This window comes from Mirounga leonina, unplaced genomic scaffold (genome assembly GCF_011800145.1).
Source record: "Mirounga leonina isolate KUSES-001 unplaced genomic scaffold, KU_Mleo_1.0 Mir_201, whole genome shotgun sequence".
In the NCBI taxonomy this organism is placed as follows: domain Eukaryota; kingdom Metazoa; phylum Chordata; class Mammalia; order Carnivora; family Phocidae; genus Mirounga; species Mirounga leonina.
Window position 1 is genome coordinate 24,623,060 of NW_023270504.1, and position 22,193 is coordinate 24,645,252.

Consider the following 22,193-nt stretch of genomic DNA (forward strand, 5'->3'; position numbering starts at 1 on the left):
TGGCCGAGGCCGGCCGAGGGGGCTGGGGCGCGGGGAGGGGTTCGCCGAGGCGGAATGTGGGGAACCGGAGAGGGCTAGGTAGGAGGGGCTGCCGGTTGTAAGGGCAGAGAAGGGGGAGACTGGAGAAGTTTGGGGGCAGGGGGGTCTGAGGCAGAGAGGAAGTGGGAGTTTGTGAGTGTGTGGCAGAGACTGGTCTAATGGGGGTACATTGCGAAAATGGAGCTACGTGGGGGCTTTGGGGGCAGTGAGGTATGTGACAGGGAGGGGTGACTAAAGCTTAGGGTGACAGCGTCTGTGGCAGACACGTAGCGGGAGAGGTGGGGGCGATGATGAGGGAGAATGGAATGGAAGCGTGGGGTCATGGGGAGGGGAAGAAACTGAAAAGATGTAGACATATATATGTGGATGGGGTTTCTGGATGAGAGTAGTTTGGAGGTGATTGGTGTTGGGAAAAGAATAGGGAACATAAGAATTGGGGGGGGGGGGATGATGGAAACCTGGAGAGAGTCCAGAGATGTCAGCATGGAGAAAAGGGGAAAGGTGAGGAACCTTAAAAAGGGATTAAGGAGGTGGGGCCAGAGGCATATTCTAGGAGACCTGGGGTGCTGGGTGGGAAAGGAGTGAGGATACACGGGATGGCTGGATTCTGGAGGTGGGGGGCTTCCAAGAGAACTGAGGAGGGTTTAGACAAAGGTGGATAGAATGGGGTGGGGGCGGCAGGCGAAGTGGGTAAATAAGATTGGAAGGAAATGTAAGATAAACAAGGCCTTTGGTGGCAGTATGGAGGAGGGACGTCAGAGATGGGAAAGACAAGAGTGGAGATGGGAAGGGAAAGCAGTAGAAGGAAATGATGGAAGTGGGAGAGGGCAAACCCCCGTGTAGGGAAGGGATTAATTTATAGGAGTGGGACACCATCTTCAGGCCCTTCTGTCTGGTGGTGTCTCCATTTTCCTTCTCAAACCTGTTTGAAGTCATCACAGACAGTACTCTGGGCCACAGGGAAGGGGTCCGGTGGGGATTAGGCTCAAGGTAGAGCCAAATCCCTAGGTGCCCTAGTTCCCCAATCCCAATCCTTCTACTATGGAGTCAATCCCCACCCTACCCCCAGACCACAGGTTCTTCCTTCAACCCTCCCCGCTCTCCAGGAAGCCAGATTGTCAGCCAGCCAGCCATTTCCAGTCTTCAGCCTGAAGCCAGCACCCCCACCAGTCCACCACCATTGTCTTCTTCTGGGCTGTCTCCCTGGCCCCACACCAAGCAGCAACATCTCCCAGGACAAAGGACACCAAGACACTGGGTGATTTTTGGCAGCTGAGATTGGGAAGGCCAGAGAATGGGAGGGAGGCAGGCTGGGAAACTGGAAGAGCTGGAGCTGGAGCCTGGATTGGGAGCCCTTACTTAGCTCTCCAGATTGAGGGTGGGAGTAGGGCATGTTGGGGCCAAGCCAGCTAGAGGCCAAGGATGGTCCCTGAATGGCAGGATCCCACCCAGGCTTCTGGGAAAGAAGGAGGTTGGATTTGTGGCAACTAAGTGGGTTTTGCTTCATTATTTTCTTGGGCCAGGCTCAACCAAGTTCTGGGACTACCCAAAAGCTCTAACAGATTCTAAAGCACTGGAGAACCTGAGCAAGAAGGCTTCCTTGGCCTAGCAATGAATCACCACTCTTTGTAGCCTCTGAATTGGTTGGCCACACACTTTTCTACCCCATGCCCACCTTTTTTATCCCTAGGGGCCCTCCAGAGACCTGGCCAGCTCCCTGTCCCCCTCTCCCTGGTGATCCCTGCCCTCCCTTCCTCAGTGCCCTAGAATGGCCCCTGCTCCTCCTCCCCACCCCCCCACTCCCCCAGCCCTGCAACTTTGTTCCAAGACTCCTCCTCCTCACTCCCCATTGCATTTCCTCTCCTTCTGCACTTCTCAGTTTAGTCTCCCACTGGGGCCCCGGGCCCAGGCCCTTCCCAGCTCCCTTCTAGGCTGAGCTGCTCTCTCTGTTTTTTAACCACTGAGGGATGGGCTAGGATGGTGACATGCCTGAACCTAAAAGAAAAATTTAACCATAGGTAGGAACAGAAGATAAGGAGAGTCAGAGAAGCCAGGGCCTACCCCCTCCAGTTCCTCCCCGACCTGAGGACCAGGCTCACCATTCGGCTTTGGGGTGCATCACACACACACACCCCACCATCCCACACCCCAGCTCCATTTATGGCCCAGCCCCCCGCAACCCACTGGTCTCCAGGCAACGGCACAAAGAGAAAGTGGAGAGAGGGGCCTGGGAGGCCCAGACAGAGCTAGCTGTAACCCAATCCCCCCCAGTACCTGGGGGGCAGGGGGGTGGGGGTGGGCATGGCTGCCAGAGAAGGCCACCGAGCAAGGAGGGAGGAAAGGGCAGAGGGTAGGAAATGTGGCTCCAACCAAAACAGTCTTGGTCAGTCCAGGAGTTGGGAGAAGAAAGATGGCTATCGTGGACCCCAGGGAAAAGTACAGTGTGCCCCAAGGGGAATGGAAAGGGGTGCCAGGAGACAGGAGACAAGGAAGGGAAAGATGAGATGCCCACACTGAAATTAAGAGGCATAGAGGAGCGGGGGCAAGCAGCTCTTTGAACTGAAAATGGCTGAAGTGTCAGTGACACAGGAAGAGCAGAGAAAGGAGTCCTGCCCATACAGGATGCAAATCCTCTTCTAGTCCTGGAGCTGGGCACGGTGGCAGAGAGCCCAGGACCAGAACTCAGAGTAGAAACGGTTGAGGAGGCCCACAGAGGGGACAACCTTGAAATTCCTCCCATCCTGCCCCTAGCTCGGGGTGAGTCTGGTGTCCCGCGGAACCTTGCTTCCCTCTAGTGGCCACAGCTCCCCATGTGTAGCCCCTACCTGCTGGGCTCTGCTCTGTATCCCAGCCCTATGAGAGAGGGTCCCCCCCCCCCCGTGGGGGCTGGTTCTTGGGCCCCCACGTCAAAGTCAGTCGGGGCTCCACTGGAGCTGAAGAGTGATGGTGGGTCTCCAGCCGCACACGGGGGCCCTACTTGCAGGCCAACCCAGCACTTGTGGTTCCGACTCTCCAGTTTTCCTGGAAGACTCTGTTTCCTCAGACCCTAATCTATGTGCCCTGGTTCCACGCTTTGCTCCCTGGTTCCCCATCTCGCAGGAGGGGATGCCCACGCAGTGCTGCTACAGCCCAGAACGGCCAAGACAGTGTTGGGGAGAGGCCTAGATGGGGGCTGCTCCAGTTCACAGCTTTATCCCCTCTTTGCTCAAGGCCCTACGGGAATCTGAGAACGCTTTGAACCCCTCTTCCTAAAAATGCACACACACAAAATCTTTGACTCTTCTAGGAATTCTCAGACTCCAGGCTGAGGTCCCGGGGCCAGGCTTGCTGCTGAGAAGGCAGGGGCAACAGGGTCCCCCACCTGGCCAGGGAGGGGTAGGCAATGCCATCGTCTTAGCCATACTTGCTCAGCTTCTTCCTCTTTTTGTGTTCTCCCCAGCTCTGCTGTCCAGGTTCACCAACTTCCTGGTGCTCCATCTTCTCTCCCCTCACACGGACTACAGTAAGACTCTTCAGACACAACAACGCACTGTGATTCAGACTTTAATGGTGGTGCTCATTTCCACGCCACAGAGGGGGTGGCAACTGTGGAACCCGGCACAGGGGAGTGAGCCATTGCTCTGGTGCAGCTGGAGGAGGAACAGGGGAGCCGGGGGCTGAGGAGAGAGTTAGGGGGAAGCGTCCCCAGGGAACACAGCCCCGCCTCTGGACCGAGCGGCTTCGGTTAAGGGCTGGTAGACGCAAGGGGGCCGATGGGCAAGGCCCTTTTCTGTCACCCTTCCCGTTCCAGCAAGAGCTCCCAGCCCCAGGCCATCTCCGATCTCCGGCCACGTCACACACACACACACACACACACACACACACACACTCACTCACTCACTCACTCACTTCCGGTCAGGCCAGGTTTACACTCTGGAGTTATGGAGAAATGATGAATTAATTAAGAGGAATGAACAATAAATAACTGAATAAATAACCCACTAAAGGCCCAGGCCTGGCACGCGCACGCAGCCGGCACGCCCTCCACCTCGGGGCGCCGCTCATGGGCAACACGGAAAACAGGAAAACAGACGCACGGCCCCCCGGACACGCCTCGCCAACCAACCCTGATGCACCTGTCCCAGACCCTGACTGTTCTTCCATGGACTCCCTTGTAATCCTCAGTCCCATGGCCGGTGTTTGAGGAGACAGAATAGAAAGGACAGAGAAGTGGAGAGTGTGGAACCCAGAGAGGGGAGAGCACACAGCAGGGGCTGGACAAGCCAAGGAACAGCGCAGCAGGTCAGCTGGGGGGGGTAGGGGGGCAGGGGGGCGGCTGGCAGGGTGAGATGTCACAGAGCAGGACAGGAAGAAAGAGGTTCCAGGAGGATGGGAGAGGGGTTCCAAGTCTCCGGGTAAGGAGAGGGATCACAGCACGCTGGGATTGCGGAAATTATGTCCGGCGAAGCGGGCTTCGTCCCCCAGCTCTTCTTCAATTCTGAGAAAGAGGAGCCAGAGAGGAAAGAGTCAGGGAAGCGGGGAGGATCCTGCTTCTCTTTCCGGGAGGCCCCTATCCTCCAAACCCGTCACACCAGCTGCTTCGATGTCCTGGCCCAAGCGTGGGCATGCCCTGGCGTTCCCACGTGACCTATGGGAGCCCTGGATCAGGCCATCGGTAAAGCTGTCGTTCAAAAACAAGTATTTTCTGGATAGCTACTGTTTTCCAGGCCCTGGGTATCGGAGATGGGATGGTGGGCCAACAGAGCTTTTAACCCTCTGGGCCCTGGGCTCCTATCCCCCAGGTGTCCTCACCTCATGAGCTGGTTGTACTTAGCCAGACGCTCCGAACGGCACGGGGCTCCAGTCTTGATCTGAAACATGCCCAAAGATAAGCAGCTCAGTGGCTGCCCCTTCATCTCCTAAAAGAAAACTTACATTCCTTTGACATTCTCCTGACACCCGCAAACACCCGGAAAGAGAGACCCACCCACCTGACCAGAACCCAATTACACAAAGATCTCCCTTGCACTCACCTGGCCTGTGCACAGCCCCACCACCAGGTCGGCGATGAATGTGTCCTCGGTCTCTCCTGAGCGATGACTCACCATGACCCCCCAGCCATTCTCCTGGGCCAGTTTGCACCTGCAGCCACACACCAGCACTGACCCCCAGCCCCTCACACCAGGCACTCCCTTCCCAGCCCCCACACTGGTCTATGTTGAGAAACACCCGGCACGAAGCTCCCTGGGAGGAGCAAAGGGCATGGGGTGAAGGGGGACAGAGCCAAAAGAGCCGGGAAAGTGATGCAGGTTCCCCGCTCTCTTCAGCATCTGTGCCAGGAGGAGGTTGGGAGCACTTGCCGGAGGTGTCCTGTAGAAACAGGCTGGGTCGGGGACAGCCAGGGGATACTCACGCTTGGATAGCTTCAGTGACCGAACCGATCTGGTTGACCTTGAGCAGCAGACAGTTGCAGGCCTTTTCCTCCACTGCCCGCTCAATACGCTTTGGGTTGGTCACTGTCAGGTCATCACCCACAATCTGGATCCCTACATTGGCTGTGAACTTCGACCAGGCAGCCCAATCATCCTGGTCAAAGGGGTCCTCAATGGAGACCACTAGAAGGAGAGCAGGAGGGGCTGCTGACCCTCCCTGGGGCTCTGCATCAGGCAGGAACACCTCCTGGGTGGACAGATCCCCTGGCTAACTAAGCCTGCCCATCCTTGCTTCCCTGCCTCCAAGATAAGCCTGCCCCAATTCTTATTTCAGTTCTTTCAGAAAACCTACCGGGGGCGCCTGGGTGGCTCAGTAGGTTGAGTGTCCAACTCTTGGTTTCGGCTCAGGTCATGATCTCGGGGTTGTGGGATCGAGTCCTGCGTCAAGCTCCATACTCAGCATGGAGTCTGCTTGGGATTCTTTCCCCCTCCCTCCCCATCTGTTCCCCGCTGCCCCGCCGCCCCCCCCCCCCCGTGCTCTCTCCCTCTCAAATAAATAAAATCTTGAAAAGAAAGGGAAAAAAGAAAATCTTCCAAAAACCAAGGGTTCACAGTCTTTCTCAAAACTACTTTTGCATTTTCCCACTTTCACTACTGGGAGGCCTTTCCTCAGTGCTATTCTACATCCTATTTATATGCTATTCTGTATTTATATCTACTTTCTCTTGCTCTGTCTCAGGGAAATGGAAACCAGCTTCCTCCATGCAGGGGTCCCAGCCCTCGGTAAGCTTGGAGAGGGTAATTCGGCTCCTCGTCAGCCTTCCTATTCTACTCCCACAGCGCTTGCAGCTCCACTCAGCATCCACAACTTCATCAGTCAAAAACACTGATATGTACAAGTTCCCTGCTGGGCCCCATCACTCTCTCACCATCGCTGCTTCCTTCAAAAGCCCTCCCCGTGATCCCCATAGCTTTGGAACACATGACTTTAATTAGGACAGAAGTAGATAAAACAGATTCACTATGGGTACCTGCACATTTAAACTACCTACAAAGCTTGTCTCTGCAGGAGGCTCCTCCCCCTGCCCCGCCACCTCCCCGCTCCCCCCTCTCATCCTGATTCTCAGGCTCTTCTTAGACCTCTACCTGGCACCTGAGTCAGCACCCCATATGGTCCAGAGTTGCCCCACACGCCCCTGCCTGCCCCTTGACCCTCGCGCTGCCCTCCCTCCCACACCCCTTGTTCTCACCAGGATAGTCCCTGACAAAGTCCTGGTAGAGGGCCCCTAGCTGGTCCCCAGTGATGTATCGGGAAGGATCAGCAGGAGACTTGAAGTCCAAGTCATATTTGCTGTCACGATGAAACTCCGAGGCAGCGACATCCATGCCAATGACAATCTTTTCTGTGTAGCCAGCCTTGTCGATGGCTTCCTTCACCAGCTCCAAGGCTGGGGATGGAATACAGTGAGATTACCAGCAGAAAGGGTGGGCAAAGAGGAAGGAGAGTAAGAAAGAAATTCAGAGGCCAGGTGGAGGGCAGTTGCTGGGGAGAAGCCTGACTACAGTTGCTGGTGGGGTTTTCCCCAGGGCTGGGAAGAGCAGACCATCTTCTAAGAGGGCAGAGGAATGCAATTCTGTTCATAACAGGTTGTTCATAAATAGCTATCATTTATTGACGCCTAACTATGTCACCTAAGTACAATGATGCTAAGAGGTAGATACTGTTATTATTCCCATTTTACAGATAAGAAGGACAAGCACAGAGAAGTTAAGTAAGAAAGATCACCAGCCAGTAACTCTTCAAGTCAAGGTTCAAATAGAGGCAATTTGGCCCCAGAACCTGAACTCTCAGCCACTTCCTGTTATTGTTTTTTTTCTTTTTTCTTTTTTTAAGATTTTTTTTATTTGACAGAGAGAGTACAAGCAGAGGGAGAGAGAGAGAGAAGCAGGCTCCCTGTTCAGCAAGGAGCCCGATGTGGGACTCGATCCCAAGACCCTGGGATCACGACCTGGGCCGAAGGCAGCCGCTCAACCGACTGAGCCACCCAGGCGTCCCCCTGTTATTGTTTTTATTCATCATACAGCTCCTGCCAAGGCAGAGAAAAATTAGGGATCTTAGAGGCCTGAGAGGTTGGGGTGGAAATGGGATTGACTTAGAATAGAATCCCTAGAGTACGGTATATCTCATCAAACTGAGAGTCCTATCAAGTTCAAGTCCAGGATGGATCCTACAAGTCACGTAGACCACTTCCCCGCATTCCCAGGGGCTCCAGTAAGAACGTATAGTTGCTAACAAGGGGCACCTGGGTGGCTCAGTCAGTTAAATGTCTGCCTTCAGCTCAGGTCATGATCTTGGGGTCCTGGGATCGAGCCCCACGTCCTCAGGCTCCCTGATCGGCGGGGGAGTCTGCCTCTCCCTTTTCCTCTGCCCCTCCCACTGCTCATGCATATACTCTCTCTCTCTCAAATAAATAAAATCTTAATATATATATAGTGCTAACAAATCTGGCTGGGCAGGTGAAGACTGTCCTCTTAGGCCTGCATGTGAATGTGGCAGGCCTTCTGGGATCCGGTCCCAGTACTGGTACCTCTTTGAGCTAGCTCAAGGGCCTCCCACCCATACTCCTCAGGACCTGGTGAAGTGTGTGGCCCTTCCTGATGTCCCAGGACAGAGCGAGACTTAAAGCAGGGAGTGAGGTTCCCGGTCTCACCCTCACTGTTCTCCAGGATGTTGGGGGCAAAGCCACCTTCATCTCCCACATTGGTGGCATCCTTGCCGTACTTGTCCTTGATGACCCCCTTGAGTGTGTGGTAGACCTCCGCCCCGAGTCGCATGGCATCCCGAAAGCTCTCAGCGCCCACTGGGAGGATCATAAATTCCTGCATGGCCAGCTTATTCCCAGCATGAGAGCCACCATTGATCACGTTGAAGGCCTGGGGGCCACAGGACAGAAAAGTCACAGAGCACTTCCCCCCTCCACCCCCAGGAGCGTTAACCCAAGAGCCCAAATCTGCCCCAGCTTCCCAGACTCAAAGTCTCCTGTCCCCATCCTTTCTCTGTAGCTGCCTCAATGCACTTTCCCCCCATCATTCCTCACAAGGTTTCATGCTCCCCACCCCCCACCCCTGGGAGAGGCCCAGGCAGGGCAGACAAGGCTCACCGGCACGGGCAGGATGAGGTCGGAGTTTCCGGCCAGCTGAGCAATGTGGCGATATAGAGGCAATTCCCTCTCGGCCGCCCCTGCCTTACACACGGCCAGGGACACACCCAGGATGGCATTGGCCCCAAACTTGGCTGGGAGATGATAGAGGAAGGCACTGAGCAAAAATTTCCCCCATCTGTTCGAGCCCTGGCCTCTACCTGTACTCCCCAGAAGGAGCCAGTAAAGGAGACCCCCTCCTCCCTCTCCACTCCTGCAACACCTCATCAGTGCTCTCCTGAAAATAGCAGGGACACGCACGCACACACGCACGACATGATGGGAAAGGGCAGAGAGCTCCACTTATTTCTAAACATCCTGAGACCATAGACTATCTCTCTTGCCAGATCACCCTCTTCGTGCTGCAAAGTTCTTCCTTCTGTCTATCTAATGTCACTCCCTCCCCTGCAGTTAAATTCATCTTCTCTTATTCTGGCTCTGGGAGGGGAACGGAAGATGGGCTAAGTCCCGACAGTCCTTCCTAAGGAAGCCCCCACGGCACTCCATGCTGTCTGCTCCACGCGTCCTCCCCCTCCCGCCTCCCCACGTTCTCCCAGACCCGGCTTACATTTGTTCTCAGTCCCATCGAGCTCCAGCATCAGGTTGTCCAGCTTCTCCTGCTCCACCACAGAGAGACCCTGTGGGCAGAGCCGCCATCACCACAGGCAGAGGCTGGGCCTCAGGGCAGAGGGCCCCACCCAATTCCCACACAGGGTCCCCTTTGGCCAGGGTTCCTGGGAGAGCAGCCGGTCTGGATGAGGGGACCTGAACCCCATAGGAGCAGGGGGCAGTAAAGGAGTCTTCCCTTGGTAACCATGATTCCCAAGAGGTGGACCTTTCTCCCTTTGCTCCCTCCTCCCCTAATCCAGGATTCCTTCCAGGACCCTGGTCCTGCCCACCAGCACCCCTGCCCACCCGCCCCCTCCCGGCCCCCAGCAAAGAGTGGGCCTCACTGAGCTGATGAGGGCAGGAGCGATGGTGGTGTTGATGTGGTCCACTGCCTTCAGGACACCTGGGGAGAGGCAGGGAGGCCAGACAGGGTGAGGGTGGAAGGCGCCAGAAGTGGGGGGCATGCAAGAAGGGGGCTGAGGACTGGTGTAAGGTATGAGTATAAAGCTGAGGGATGGGAGTGCCTGGAAAAGAGAAAGGGCCTCACCTTTGCCTAAGTAACGCTGTTTGTCCCCATCCCTCAGCTCCAGGGCCTCATAGATACCAGTGGAGGCTCCACTGGGCACCGCAGCCCGGAAAAGACCTGGAAGAGGAACATGAAATAAGGAGGGGCATAGAAGGATACTACAGGGCCAGGGATTCCTTCAGCCTTCCCGCTCCAAACTGCCTGCCACAACCAGTCCCATCCCCACAGTGCTCTCTAACACACACACACACACACACACACACACACACAGATGCCCAGGCAGTGGCCTCCTCATGCGCCCAGCTGAGGTCCCACATACACAACGAGGAACCCACACACATGAAGCTACGCAGGCAGCACACACATGCACACATGCACGCAGGTGCACACACAGACGTGCAGAGGCACGGTGTAGCCCATACACTAAAATAGGACACAGAGATTGGCCTATCCTGGCTCCCCTGGACAAAGAGGACCCAACCCCCATAATCCAGGCTTGGAAGCCTGGCCCAGCACCCCATCCCCACTGGGAATGAAGGCAGCTGCCCCTCCCGGGCCAGGGGAAAGCCCGCCCGAGGGCTGTGGGAAGCCCCCTGCCCTGCTCGCTACCTTTGGCAGTGTGGAGATCCACCTCCACCGTGGGATTCCCACGGGAGTCCAGAATCTCCCGGGCCCAGATCTTCTCTATCGACATGATGGCTGAGATCTTGGGTGGAAGGGAAGGAAGGAGAAAGATAAGAGGTTTAGAGAGGCGGAGCCTGATCAGTGGGAGGGGCTAGAGGCTGGGAGCGATGGGAAAGAGGTTACTGCAGTGGGTGGGGGTTGGGGAGGAGGTGGCTGCAGTCCTGGCTTTAGAAGGGATCCCCCCACCCCACGGGGAGAGAAGGTCAATGCAGTGAGGAAGGGGAGGTCACTGCAGTGGGGGGAAGGGGAGGATCAAAAGGTGAGAAGGGAGGACACCGCAGTGAGGAGGGAGGGGCACCGGCAGAGGTTGCGTTGCCCCCCCCCCCCCTCAGTAGCTCCGGCAGCTGACTGGTGGGGTTTCCCCAGATCTCAGAGTATAATGGCTCAGGCTTGCATTTCTCCTTGGAGCCAAGAAGAGGATGGGCTGTCTGGGCAGCTGGGGCCTCTCCTCCGGAGCCCCCATCCCACGCCAACTTAACACCCCAACCCCCACTCCAAGGTCCCAGTTCCTCTCCCAAACATACGTCCCCCTTCTTCCCAAGAGATGTACAGTAGAGAAGTCTGGGGCGAGGGTCCTGGGGAAGCCCTCAGTCCCTGGGGGTTGAGCGGGGAGGGAGAAGAGATCTGGGGGGAGAGGCAAGGCTGGGCCCATGCTCCCCCCCCCCCCCCCCCCCGCTTCTAGACAAATTCTCCCCTACTCCCATCCCTCCCCCGTGCAGCCGCGGGAGGTAATGTAAAAGGAGAGAGGCAATGTGGGGGAGGAGTGGGAAAGAAGGGAGTCTAGAAGTCTAGGGATGCTGAGGAATGGGAAGAGAAGACATTTCCCCAGATGCAAAGCCAGGGGACGTGCCAGGATAAAAATGCACCGCTGGGGGAGACCCCGAACTTAACATCGACAGAACCCGAGGCGAAGAGGGGCGTGGGGAGAGGGTCAGGCAAGGGTAGAGAAAGGCGCAGTTAGAGAGAAACAGGTGCGGAGAGACCTGGCGCCCCAATGAGGAGGGGGCGACAGCCAGAAACCGAGAGGAGCGGTCCCAGAAGGCCGGGGAGGGAGGGTGCCCGGGGGAGGTGCGGATGACGGAGCAGGTGCGCAGCGCCGGGGGGCGAGGGATGCGCGCAGGCCGGGGGAGAGGGCGGGGGGCGCGGCGGCTAGGGGAGGGGGCCGGAGGGGCGCAGGGGCCGGCCGGGGCTTCACCTCGGGGCTGCAGACTCAGCCTGTGGCGGCGGCGGCAGCGGCGGCGGCGGCGGAGCAGAGAGAGCGGGAGTGGTGGCGGCGGCGGCGGCGGCTGCGGCTCCCTGGCGGCGGGTGGGGGGCGGGGGGCGGGCGGGGGGAGGCGCCGATAGGGCCGGGCGGGCGCATGTGACCCGGAGCCCCCGATGAGTCAGGAGCCTCCGGCGGAGGAGCACGTAGGAGCGCGGGTGGGGGGCCGATGGGGGGGTAGGGGAGTGGGGGGGGCCGGGAGGAGAGCGATGGGGGAGGGGCTGGGGGCGACCCAGGACCTGAGGCCCGGCACCCACGCGCGCTCACACCCACGCCCCGCTCCCCTGGAAAGTAACAGGCACAGCCTCACACCAGTGAAGCCCATGACAGACTTGGACTCTCACAACCCCGATCAGACACAAGAGTATCAAAATGTCTCTTTATTTGAAAACCAAACTGTTCCTAACACACCCAGCCGCCTCCGCAGCTCTTCAGCAGCCAACTCTGCAAGCATCCTCTGGGCCCATCCGGGCCTGATTCCCCTACACCTGCCTGAGGGCGCCCCCCCACCAGCGCGCGCGCGGGCGCGCGCGCACACACACACACACACACACACAGGTTCCAGGCAGGGCTCAGGCCCACCCAGACGCTGCCCAGGTGCCCATCACAGAGCCTGGGCGGCAGGCAGGCTGTGATGAATTCCCAGGTCTGGGGCAAGAGAAGGCATGCTCTGACTCAGGATGAGGGATGTGAATGTGGCAGCACCACTACCTGGAAGTCTTCTCAGGTCTTGGGGCCAGTGTCTTTGATCTCCTGGAGGAAGAGGGCAGAAGTAAAGCCCCTGGACATTATTGCATTCCCCTTGCTGCCTGTGCCCCCATCCAGAGTGCCCAGCTGCCACACTCCCCTGGGCTGGTCTCCCCAGTCTTCTCTTTCTGCCTTATCCTGCCCTCCTTTCTTCCCCCCACCCGTTTCCCGTTATTTTTAGCTTCAGATTTTTAGTGCAAGATCTTCCTCCCCTGCCTCCTCTTCTAGGCCCTGCTTCCATCCTCAACCACCTCCTCCACCCTCCACCCCCACCTCCCACACCACACCCCAGACCTGTCCTTTCCAGCTGATCTTCACCGCGTGTCGCCCTACGCCAGCATCTCTGCCTGCCACCCCAATTCTCCTCCTTAGTTTTCCTCTCCTAATGTATTCTCCTAAGCCTTTTCTCAGCTCCTCCCAGGCCCTTCTGGTCCTTTCTCCTCACCCTGAGACACCCCCTGACTCCTAAGCCCAGTGTCTCCAAGGGTTCTCCTCGCCGTATCCCTTCCTCAGCCACCTCCTCCTAGAGCAAATTCTCTTGCCCCATCTGACAGACCCTTGGCCTCCTCTTCCTGCTTCTCTGTCAGCTTCCTTACTGTCCCCAGAGGCTTGAAGAGCTACATGGATGGCAGCTCCAGTTCGGAGTCGTGCTCAGCCTCAGCCTCCTGCTCCTGGGTCTCCTTCAACCTCTGACGGATCTCGTCAGCCTCGGCCCGCTCCTCCTCCTCGTAGAAATCTTTATCCAGGCGCTCGAGGTGTGCTATCTGCACCAGGGCCTCCTGGCGGTAGTCATTCTCATCTGTGCACGGGTTGTCCAACAGCACCAAGGCTCGCAGCTTGGGCAGGTCCCGAAGCTTGGCTAGCTCCCCAAGGTGGGTCACCATGTTGCCCCTGCCAGGTGTGGTCAGGAGGGATTCACACAGGGGAATAATGGGCTTTGGGGGCCCCACTTCCAGGAAGAAGGCCCCTGGGGGAATCTCCTGCTGGGTTCCAGTTTCACTGCCTCTGTGGATTGGCTTGCTCGGCACAGCCATATAGCCTAGCCGAGCCAGGGCGGTCCAACCCTACTCCAGTCCTGCCTCTGGCCTTCCAGGGCACCGTGAGGGCCACAGTCTGTTCTGTAACATGCTGGTCGTATTTCTCCTTTTGGAGCAACAAAGCTAGGTCACCAACCCTGTCGTGTAGCTGGAGAGAAGGGGGGAATCCCCCTTGCAGGGTCAAACTTCTTATGTGTCAGTCGTACCTAATCAAAGGTTAGAAAGGACCACCCAGGCCAGTGCAGAAGGAACTGGGATCTGAGCTCATGGAGGTGGGTGCTAGGTTGGTGCTCCCCCCAGGAAGGAGCCTAGAGCTAGGGATGGTCTGGGGCCTCCTGGCCTGAAGAACAAGCTTCATCTAATGTGCTTCATTGTATAGTATGTTTCTTTTCAGGTTCTTGCCTCATGCCTTTGAAATCAGGTTTAATTGTTTCCGCCTTAGCCTCAGTGGAGGTGACTAAACCTCACATAGAGTTTCTCACTGAGAGCACTCCATGCACTTTGTGCTGGACTGTCCTGTGCATTTCCCGGGGGTGGGGGGTGGGGGCTTAGCATCTTTGGCCCCAGAGGCATTTCCCAGTCATTGAGAAACTTCTCCCCACCCTTACTTCCAAACAACCCCAGTTAGTAGCCATTGAGGAGCGTCTATTATCTCTGTCTAGACCATTAACAGGAAAAGAGCACCACCACCCCAATCCTACCAGACTAACAAGGAAGAACTAATTAGCAAGAGATTTCTCCAGGAGCCATGGCAGGAATTGGGAGCTCCAAGGTGCAACCATCTCTCCCTACTTGGAGGTTGTCTTTCCATTACCAGCTTTGAGGATTTGGCCGTGTTGACTAAGGAGGCAGTTACCTTACATCTTGCTTAAAGAAACAAGCATAAAATCCTCCATCAGACAAGGGTTGCTGAAAGAAAATATCCCTCCCTCCCCCATCAATCCCCACTGCCTTTCAATCTAGAGATTTTCTTTCAAATACTCTTCTCTCCTCAAATATGAGCACATCTTGCATTTTTAAATCAGTAAAGAAGCCATCCCTTACAGGTGGGGCTCAGGAGAAGAGAGGCAGGAAATGGGAAGGGAAATGGGGGTCCAGGAGATGGAGAAGGGCAGAGGAAATTTACATGGAATAGGACCAAGAAAAGAGAATTGGAGCCAGACTGTGAGTCCCTTGAGAACAGGGACCAACTCTGATTCCTCTAGATGTTACCAAAATACAGCACCAAGCCTGGCACCTAGCACATTCTCAATAACTGTGGATTGAGTGAATAAAGATTCAGGGGCCCCAGGCTATATACAGTAAGGAAAGGGGGGGTAAAGATCAGGATGGAGGATGAAGGGAGCATCTAGGAACAGACTAGGATTGGGAGTTTGGGGCCAGGGAAGAACATGGGGTCAGAAGCTGCTCCTGGTCCAGGGTAGGGACAACGTAGGATGTGGAAGGGTGCATACCTCAGGTTGAGATACTGCAGCGATGTCATTTCCTTGGAGAAGCCACTCAGAGTTTCAATCTGGTTGTCTCGAAGATGCAAGGTAGTGAGATTGCTTAGGTGCTCCAAGCCCTCCACCTTCTTCAGCATGTTCTGGGCCTAGCCCCCAGGGTACAGCACATAGATCAGGAGAAGGTAGCAGGGACAGGGAAGAGAAGTCAGAGATGCAGGAAACATAAGAGTGGAGACAGAGGGGTGCAGGAGGGGAGTGGAGGTGGGGAGAGATGGGTGTAGACAGTAAAGAAGTCTAGGAGAAGCTACCAGTCCAGAGAAAGGTCAACAGGAACCCCCTGCTGCTCATCCTACCAAAGCCACCGCTGATTCAGGAGGAGATGATTCAACCCACCCAAGGTCCATAAGCCCCCACTGCTCCACTGAGGAGAAATGGCTTCAGCACCATCCTAGAATGAAGAAGCTCAAGAGCCAAAAAGACTTAACATTCAAGTGGCTTCCTTAGCCTGATATCTGTCCCTCATTTACAGCAAATTATGCTACTACCTGTATTAAAGCAAATTGTCTCTATTCCCATGTATTATGTATTATCAGTCCTGCGAGGTAGGAAGGGCTCAATAAATGATACTAAATGCTCATGATGATGATGAGGTTAGTAGTTGCCCTCTTCCCCGCACCAACCACCCTCTAACCCAGTGAGCTACCAGGAAGAGGTTCTTCAGCTTAGGAAGGTTGATTCCCAGGGTGCTGTCCAGCTGGTTCCCCCGAAGCTCCAGTGTGTGCAGGCTGATCAGCTTTTGGGGGTCCAGACCGGTCACCCTGCGGATGCGGTTCCCTGAGGAGCAGGAGGGTGGTAAGAGCTCAAAGGCTACTCCAAATGTTCAACAGTAGAGCCTGAATGTCGGGAGTCTCTGCATCATCCTCTCACTCTAATGCGAGGTGGCGATGAGGGACAGCTAAAGACTTGACACCTCTGGGGCCCTGGGAGTCCAAGGGCCAAATGGACATGTCCGTCCAAGCCTTTGAGGAGTGAATGAAGAGTGCCCAGCATCCAACATGCTTAACTCCTTCTCCTCCCTCAAATCTTTGCTCAGATGTCAGCTTCTCACTGATGCTTGTCCTAACCAACCTGTTTGAAGTTACCACCTGTGCCTCTACCTAGTCCCTTTATCCTAATCTGTTTTCCACAGCACATATCTCCTCTTCACATCGTACATAAATTTACTTATTTATTATGTCTATTGGTAGCTGTCTGTCTCCCCTGAAGAGAATGTAAGCTACATGAGACTAGGGATTTTGTTTTGTTCAGTGCTACCTCTCCATCCAGCACATAGAAATGTCATAATGAATCATAGGGACTGTCTGAATGAATGACTGAATGAATGAATGAATGGAGATCTCTGTGTGGCACAGCCAAAGACCACACTGCCCATTCTGTTGCTCCAAGCTAAGAAGGAGAGAATCTTGTGTAACCTGACCTAAGGACCCACCTTTGAGATCCAGGCTGCCCAGACGAGGGTGAGAGATGCCCTCAGTGTCAGTGATCTGGTTATAGGCAAAACTGGCAATCTGCAGGTAGGGCAGTTCATTCAGGTGGGCGCTCCGCAGATTGTTGCCATCAGCCTTGAGCCAGAGCAGGTGGGTAAGGTAATTGAGTGGGGACAAGTCTGTCAGGTGGTTCTCAGAAACATCCACATAGCGCAGATGGATGTAGGACCGCAACAAGTAGATGTCTGTCAGATCCCTAGGAGATGGCAGAGGCCAGAGGTAGGGTTAAGAATCCAGCAAGTAGGGGCACCCGGGTGGCTCAGTCAGTTAAGCAGCTGCCTTCGGCTCGGGTCGTGATCCCAGGGTCCTGGGATCGAGCCCCAAGTTGGGCTCCCGGCTCAACAGAGAGCCTGCTTCTCCCTCTCCCTCTCCCTGCCTGCCTCTCTGCCTACTTGTGCTCTATCTCTATCTCTCTGTCAAATAAATTAAAAAAAAAAAAAAAAAAAAAGAACCCAGCAAGGACTTTTAGAGATGCTAAAGCAGAGGGCAATGTGGAGATGGCTTGTAATGGAGAGAAGAATGGGTGACTGATGGGAGTGGTGAGGAAGGGGGAGAGAAGGTAGGTGGGTTCTTCACAGGGAGCAGGGACTTCCGTCTGCGGAAGCTGAGAACTGACCCTCTGAAGGACAAGAGGAGGAGTCCAGTAGGAATCCCCCTGACAGACCCTCATAGGCTCCAGTTCCCCAGGCCAGCTCTGATGCAGGGAATCACAGGCCTCCTGAAAAGTAAATTCTATCCTTCCCTCCACTGGCCAAGGTAAGAGAGATCCAAACTCCCCGCGGCAACAGCCAGGCATGAGGGTGAGAGAGGAGATTGGGCCCTACAACCTCAGCCCTCTTCTGGTCCCCCATAAGCGCACCTCTCTTTAACCTCCAGCTTGACATAAGCGTGAGCCAGTCCATTGCCCGTCTTACAGAGCAAAGAAAGTCCTTCCTTCATCATGTCCTCCGTGAGGGGGCTGGGCATCCACTGCAAGAATAAGTGGAGTCAGGCATCCCTTTCCTGCCCAACCCCCTCCCTTAGCCTTAGGACCCCACTGTTTCCACGCTCTCACTTCCTCTGAGTACTCTTCTCCCTCCTTCCTGTAGTTCTCCCACTCCTCTGTCTCCTTCTCATCATCTTCCTTTTCCAGATCATCCTGGTCTGGCTCGAAGTCTTCCAGCTCTTCATCTGACATCTTTCTTCCCTGCTGAAGGCTCTGGAGTGAGAGATCAAGCTCAGTGACCCTCCCAAAAAAGAATGTGTCCTCAGCTCTGGCCAACCCTCAGCTCCCTCGCCTCCATCGACAGGGTACCCTTCCCATCACCCCTGACCTCTTCCCAACCGCGCTTCCCTCCTTAGCCCTGTGAGCATCTCATTTTGACTCCCAGCCTCCACTTCTGACGTCCCACCAAGGACCTCTCTCCCTTCAGGATGCCTTCCCAGGCCTTTCCTGCCCTTCACAGGGGCTCCAACGGTCTTCTAGCAGCTCCGCCTCCCTGCAGGTCTTCCCACCTCCCCCTTCAGCCACGTTCTCCTACCAACCTCCTACACCCCTCCCCTCCCCGCCATCCCTAACCCCTGCTCCACTCATTTCTTCCCCCCTTCCCACCCTGTCTAGTCCCATTTCCCCGTCCCCTCTGGGGCACCAGACTGACGCCGTCTCCAACCCACCCACCCAATCCTTCGCAACGGGGCGCAGACCCTGGTTCTGCTCTACTAAAAATGAGGTTCCGGAGAGGGTCTTGGCCCCGACAGGGAAAGAGTGTTTTGGAAGAGGGGAAAGGCGCAAGGAGGCGTTGTGTACTGCTGTTATGGCAACGAGGGGGCGGGACACTTGGCTGCTTCTGCGGCGCAACCGCTGAGGGGGGCCGCGAGGAGACCGCGACAAACTGACGCGACAATCCGCCTCGGAGAAGCGGACCCCTAGTGTCCCCGTAAGGAGGCCAGCTTCCCAATCCTAGTAAGTAAGTGCGTTAACTGGCCACGGGCCAAAGGCAGTGGGTGGGGCTTGGAACTCCGCAGTGGGGAGGGGAGATGGGTGGGGCTAGGCGGAAGTCACTCAAAACGTTAAAGGGACCGCACATCCTTAAAGCCAAAGTATTGGGACTTCAGAAGAAACATGCTCTGAAGCTGAAGGAGGATGAGGAGCAAGAAATACCAAGGTATGCGGTCTGGTTTCTACCCCCACCCCAGCCTTGCACTTAGCTGACCTCTGGAAGGTGACTTGGTGGAGTGGAAGGAGCCCAGGCCAATGTATCTTAAGACCTGGGTTGGAGGCTTGGCAGATCTGCAGTGTACTAGCAACTTACCTGAGACTCTACTTTCTCGTCTGTAAAATAGGCTTAGCTACACCAACTGACGGGTTTCGAGTATGTGTGTAATCTATGCTAATACACTGTAAATTGCTAAACCCAGTTTGGAACATTTCCCTTTTCCTCATATCCTGGACTGGTTTGATGCAAACCTTTTAGGGGCTAGTAAGGGAGAACATCCAACAAGTGCCCACTGAAAATACTCCTCATCCAACGTTGTTATGTAGACAAGAAGACCTGATTGAGCCATACCCAGGCACTCCTGACTTGCGGAAGGAGATGGAAAAGAAGTTAAGATTCAACAAGTATTTCCGGACAGTTTGTGCCAGATACTGTGTGAGATGCCTTCACAAGTGATTTAATGTTCACACCAGTCCTGTGGGGAGATAGATATTTGAAAGAAGAGGAAATTAAGGCTCAGGGCAGTTAATATTTATGACACAATACCTGCCAGGAGAGAGATAGTACCAAATCTTATGGGATCTAGTATAAATAAAACAGGCAACAAGGTAAGATACCATGATTAATTATGAAATTGTGTGTTACAGACCTTATATAACATGCAAAGTGATCCGATGGAAGATGTGGCGGGCTGGAAATCAGGACCTGTTACCTCCTGCCCTGTCCAGCTTGGATAATACAGTTACTAGGCAAATCTGGTCGCTTGATGTCATGGAACTAGCAGGGGATGCAGAGGCAGAGACACCAGGTTCAAAACCCACTCTACCGTTTAATCGCAATGTGTTCCTCGGCAGGTTATATAATTTTCCTGAGGTTTAATTTTCACATTTGTGAAATGGGGATAAAGACATCCACTTCCATAAGAATTCTTAGAAGGTTAAAAGAGACAATGTGGGTAAATTGCCTCACACTTAGTTGACCTTCAGTCAGGATCTCCCTGCCCCTCCCCACCTCTTGCCTGTTTCCCCGGTTCTGGGATTGCCATGAGGAATAAGAAAGAAAATGTGAAGGTTAGAAATGGGAGGCCAATGAACCGGACTGTATTGTTGGAGTGGGAAAGGAAAATTCCAGGTGGTTTGATGTAACCAGAGGGAAAGGCTGTGATTTTCCTTGGCCCAGAAGAAAGAAGAAGACATATTAGGTGGGAAGAAAAGACATGACAGAAGGATTAGGGAAGTATCATTGAGCCTACTTTTATTAAGGGCTTACTCTGTGCCAGGCTGTAAGTGCTGGGCACTCAAGAACAGTAAAACAGTTCCTATCATCTGGAGCCTCACAATCCACTGACAGGGTTAAGTAAACGAGTAATTCAATATAATGAGACAGATGTTATACTAATGATACCCGACACTTGCCTAGCTTTTACTGAGTGTCAGGGGATAATTTTATAGTACACGTATCTAGATAATATCATATATTCAGGGCAGAGATTCCAGACAGAGGAAGCACCTTTGGTAAGGTCTGGACGAGAGAGAGCCCAATCAGTACCTGTGCAAAGAAAATAGATAGTTCGGGGCACCTGGGTGTCTCAGTGGGTTAAGCAGCTGACTATTGATTTCGACTCAGGTCATGATCTCAGGGTCGTGGGATCGAGCCCTGTTGGGCTCCGCACTCAGTGTGGAGTTTCCTTGTCCCTCTCCCTCTGCTCCTCCCCCTGCTCTCTTTCTCAAATAAATAAATACATAAATAAAATGTTAAAAAGAAAGAAAGTAGGTAGTTCTGCTGGATGGAACAGTAGGTGCACTTAGGGGAATGAGGTGGGAGCCGCAAACAGAGCTGATCACACTAAGGAATCTGGACTTTATCCTAAAAACTGGGAGGAACCACTAGAGGTTTTATTTTGTGTTTCGTTGACAAGCACTGAATCTACCCTGTGTAATGATAGCTAGATACTCCATGTCATCTCTGATGACATCCTTCCCTCTAGAATGGTCTAGATAGAATCTCCTGGAATTATAAAAGTAATATTTAATTAAACATAAAATGCAATAGAGAAGTGTATATAGAGAAACATACAAGTTCATGAACTCAGCATCACTCTCATTTATGAGTAAAGATACAGATTTTTGGGAGTGTGGGTGGCCCAGTCAATTAAGCATCTGCCTTTGGCTCAGGTCATGATCCCAGGACCCTGGGATCAAGCCCCACATGGGGCTCCCTGCTCAGCGGGGAGCCTGCTTCTCCCTTTCCCGCTCCCCCTGCTTGTGCTTTCTCCCTCACCCTGTCAAATAAATAAAATAAAATAAATTTTAAAAAGGTACAGATTTTTATTTTTATTTTTTATATTTTTTATTTTATTTTATTTTTTTAAAGATTTTATCCATTTATTTGACAGAAAGAGAGAGCACAAGCAGGGGGGAGTGGCAGGCGGAGGGACAGGGAAAAGCAGGAAGCCGGATGTGGGACTCCATCCCAGGATCCTGGGACCATGACCTGAGCTGAAGGCAGATGCTTAACGGACTGAGCCACCCAGGCGCCCCAAGGTATAGATTTTTTAAAAACAAAAATGCCGGGGTACTTCTTCCTCTCCCACTCCCCCCTGCCTGTGTTCCCTCTCTCGCAGTGTCTCTGTCAAATAAATAAATAAAAATCTTAAAAAAAACACACAAAAAACCAAAAATGCTATCAATCATACACACTGCTCACCAACTGGATTATTTTCATTTAATAATATGTCTTGGACATCTTTCATATCACTAAACATAGACCTACCTCTTTCTTTTTGATAGTTGTCTAGCCTTCCATTATATGGCTATATGGTAATTTTTAACTGTTCCCTATTGATGGATATTAACCTTAAAAAATTGTCAACAGTGGGGCACCTGGCTGGCTCAGTCAGTAAAGCATGAGACTCTTGATCTCAGGGTTGTGAGTTCGAGCCCCACATTGGGTGTAGAGTTTACTTTGAAAAAATCGTTTCAAATCGTTTTTCATGTTCCTGCAAAGTCATTAATTTTTTAATTGATTTTTAGGAGCTCTTTATTAAAGATTTGGAGATTAACTGTGGCAAAAACTGCTAGTTGCCTACCTGATATTCAGTCTACCCTTCTTCCTTACTAACGGAACTGTTTTTGAATAGTGTTATTTTATTTTTTTAAAAGATTTTATTTACCTCTGCTCCTGGCAACCACTAATTTACTCCCTGTCTCTATAGATTTGCCTATTTGGCATATTTTATATAAGCGAAATCATATAACGCATGGTCCTTTATGACTACCTTCTTTCACCTTAGCATCATATTTTCTTTTTTTTAAGATTTTATTTATTTGACAGCGAGAGAGGGAACACAAGCAGAGGGGAGCGGGAGAGGGAGAAGCAGGCTTCCTGCTGAGCAGGGAGCCTGATGTGGGGCTCGATGTGGGGCTCGATCCCAGGACCCCGGGATCATGACCTGAGCTAACAACTGAGCCACCCAGGTGCCCCGCCTTAGCA

At 53.8% G+C, this 22,193-nt stretch overlaps 2 protein-coding genes and 1 long non-coding RNA gene across 4 annotated transcripts; 1 reads left to right on the forward strand and 2 right to left on the reverse strand.

Annotated features, from left to right (window-relative positions):
- The first annotated feature begins 72 nt into the window (after window positions 1-72).
- LOC118025721 lies at window positions 73-3,888 on the forward strand. Its single transcript, XR_004683383.1, has 3 exons — window positions 73-540; window positions 1,146-1,297; window positions 3,479-3,888. It is a non-coding gene; the product is annotated as an uncharacterized LOC118025721 (long non-coding RNA).
- A 220-nt stretch (window positions 3,889-4,108) lies between these two features.
- ENO2 (enolase 2) lies at window positions 4,109-11,753 on the reverse strand. Of its 2 annotated transcripts, XM_035028333.1 has the most exons (12): window positions 11,665-11,753; window positions 10,395-10,491; window positions 9,807-9,902; window positions 9,604-9,662; window positions 9,219-9,288; window positions 8,612-8,745; window positions 8,162-8,384; window positions 6,701-6,898; window positions 5,432-5,633; window positions 5,052-5,160; window positions 4,831-4,889; window positions 4,109-4,516 (listed from the first exon to the last, which is right to left on the reverse strand). In XM_035028333.1, exons 2-12 carry the CDS (start codon window positions 10,477-10,479, stop codon window positions 4,447-4,449), a joined length of 1,305 nt encoding a protein of 434 aa, XP_034884224.1. In that variant the 5' UTR covers window positions 10,480-10,491; window positions 11,665-11,753; the 3' UTR covers window positions 4,109-4,446. The 2 variants fall into 2 exon arrangements, with proteins under 2 accessions (XP_034884224.1, XP_034884225.1); XM_035028334.1 differs by lacking the exon at window positions 11,665-11,753 and having other exon boundaries at window positions 10,395-10,598.
- Window positions 11,754-13,094: 1,341 nt separating this feature from the next.
- Window positions 13,095-17,683, reverse strand: LRRC23 (leucine rich repeat containing 23). The gene is made up of 6 exons (XM_035027850.1): window positions 17,561-17,683; window positions 17,366-17,475; window positions 16,449-16,702; window positions 15,663-15,793; window positions 14,969-15,105; window positions 13,095-13,368 (listed from the first exon to the last, which is right to left on the reverse strand). Exons 1-6 carry the CDS (start codon window positions 17,681-17,683, stop codon window positions 13,095-13,097), a joined length of 1,029 nt encoding a protein of 342 aa, XP_034883741.1.
- Window positions 17,684-22,193: the final 4,510 nt, after the last annotated feature.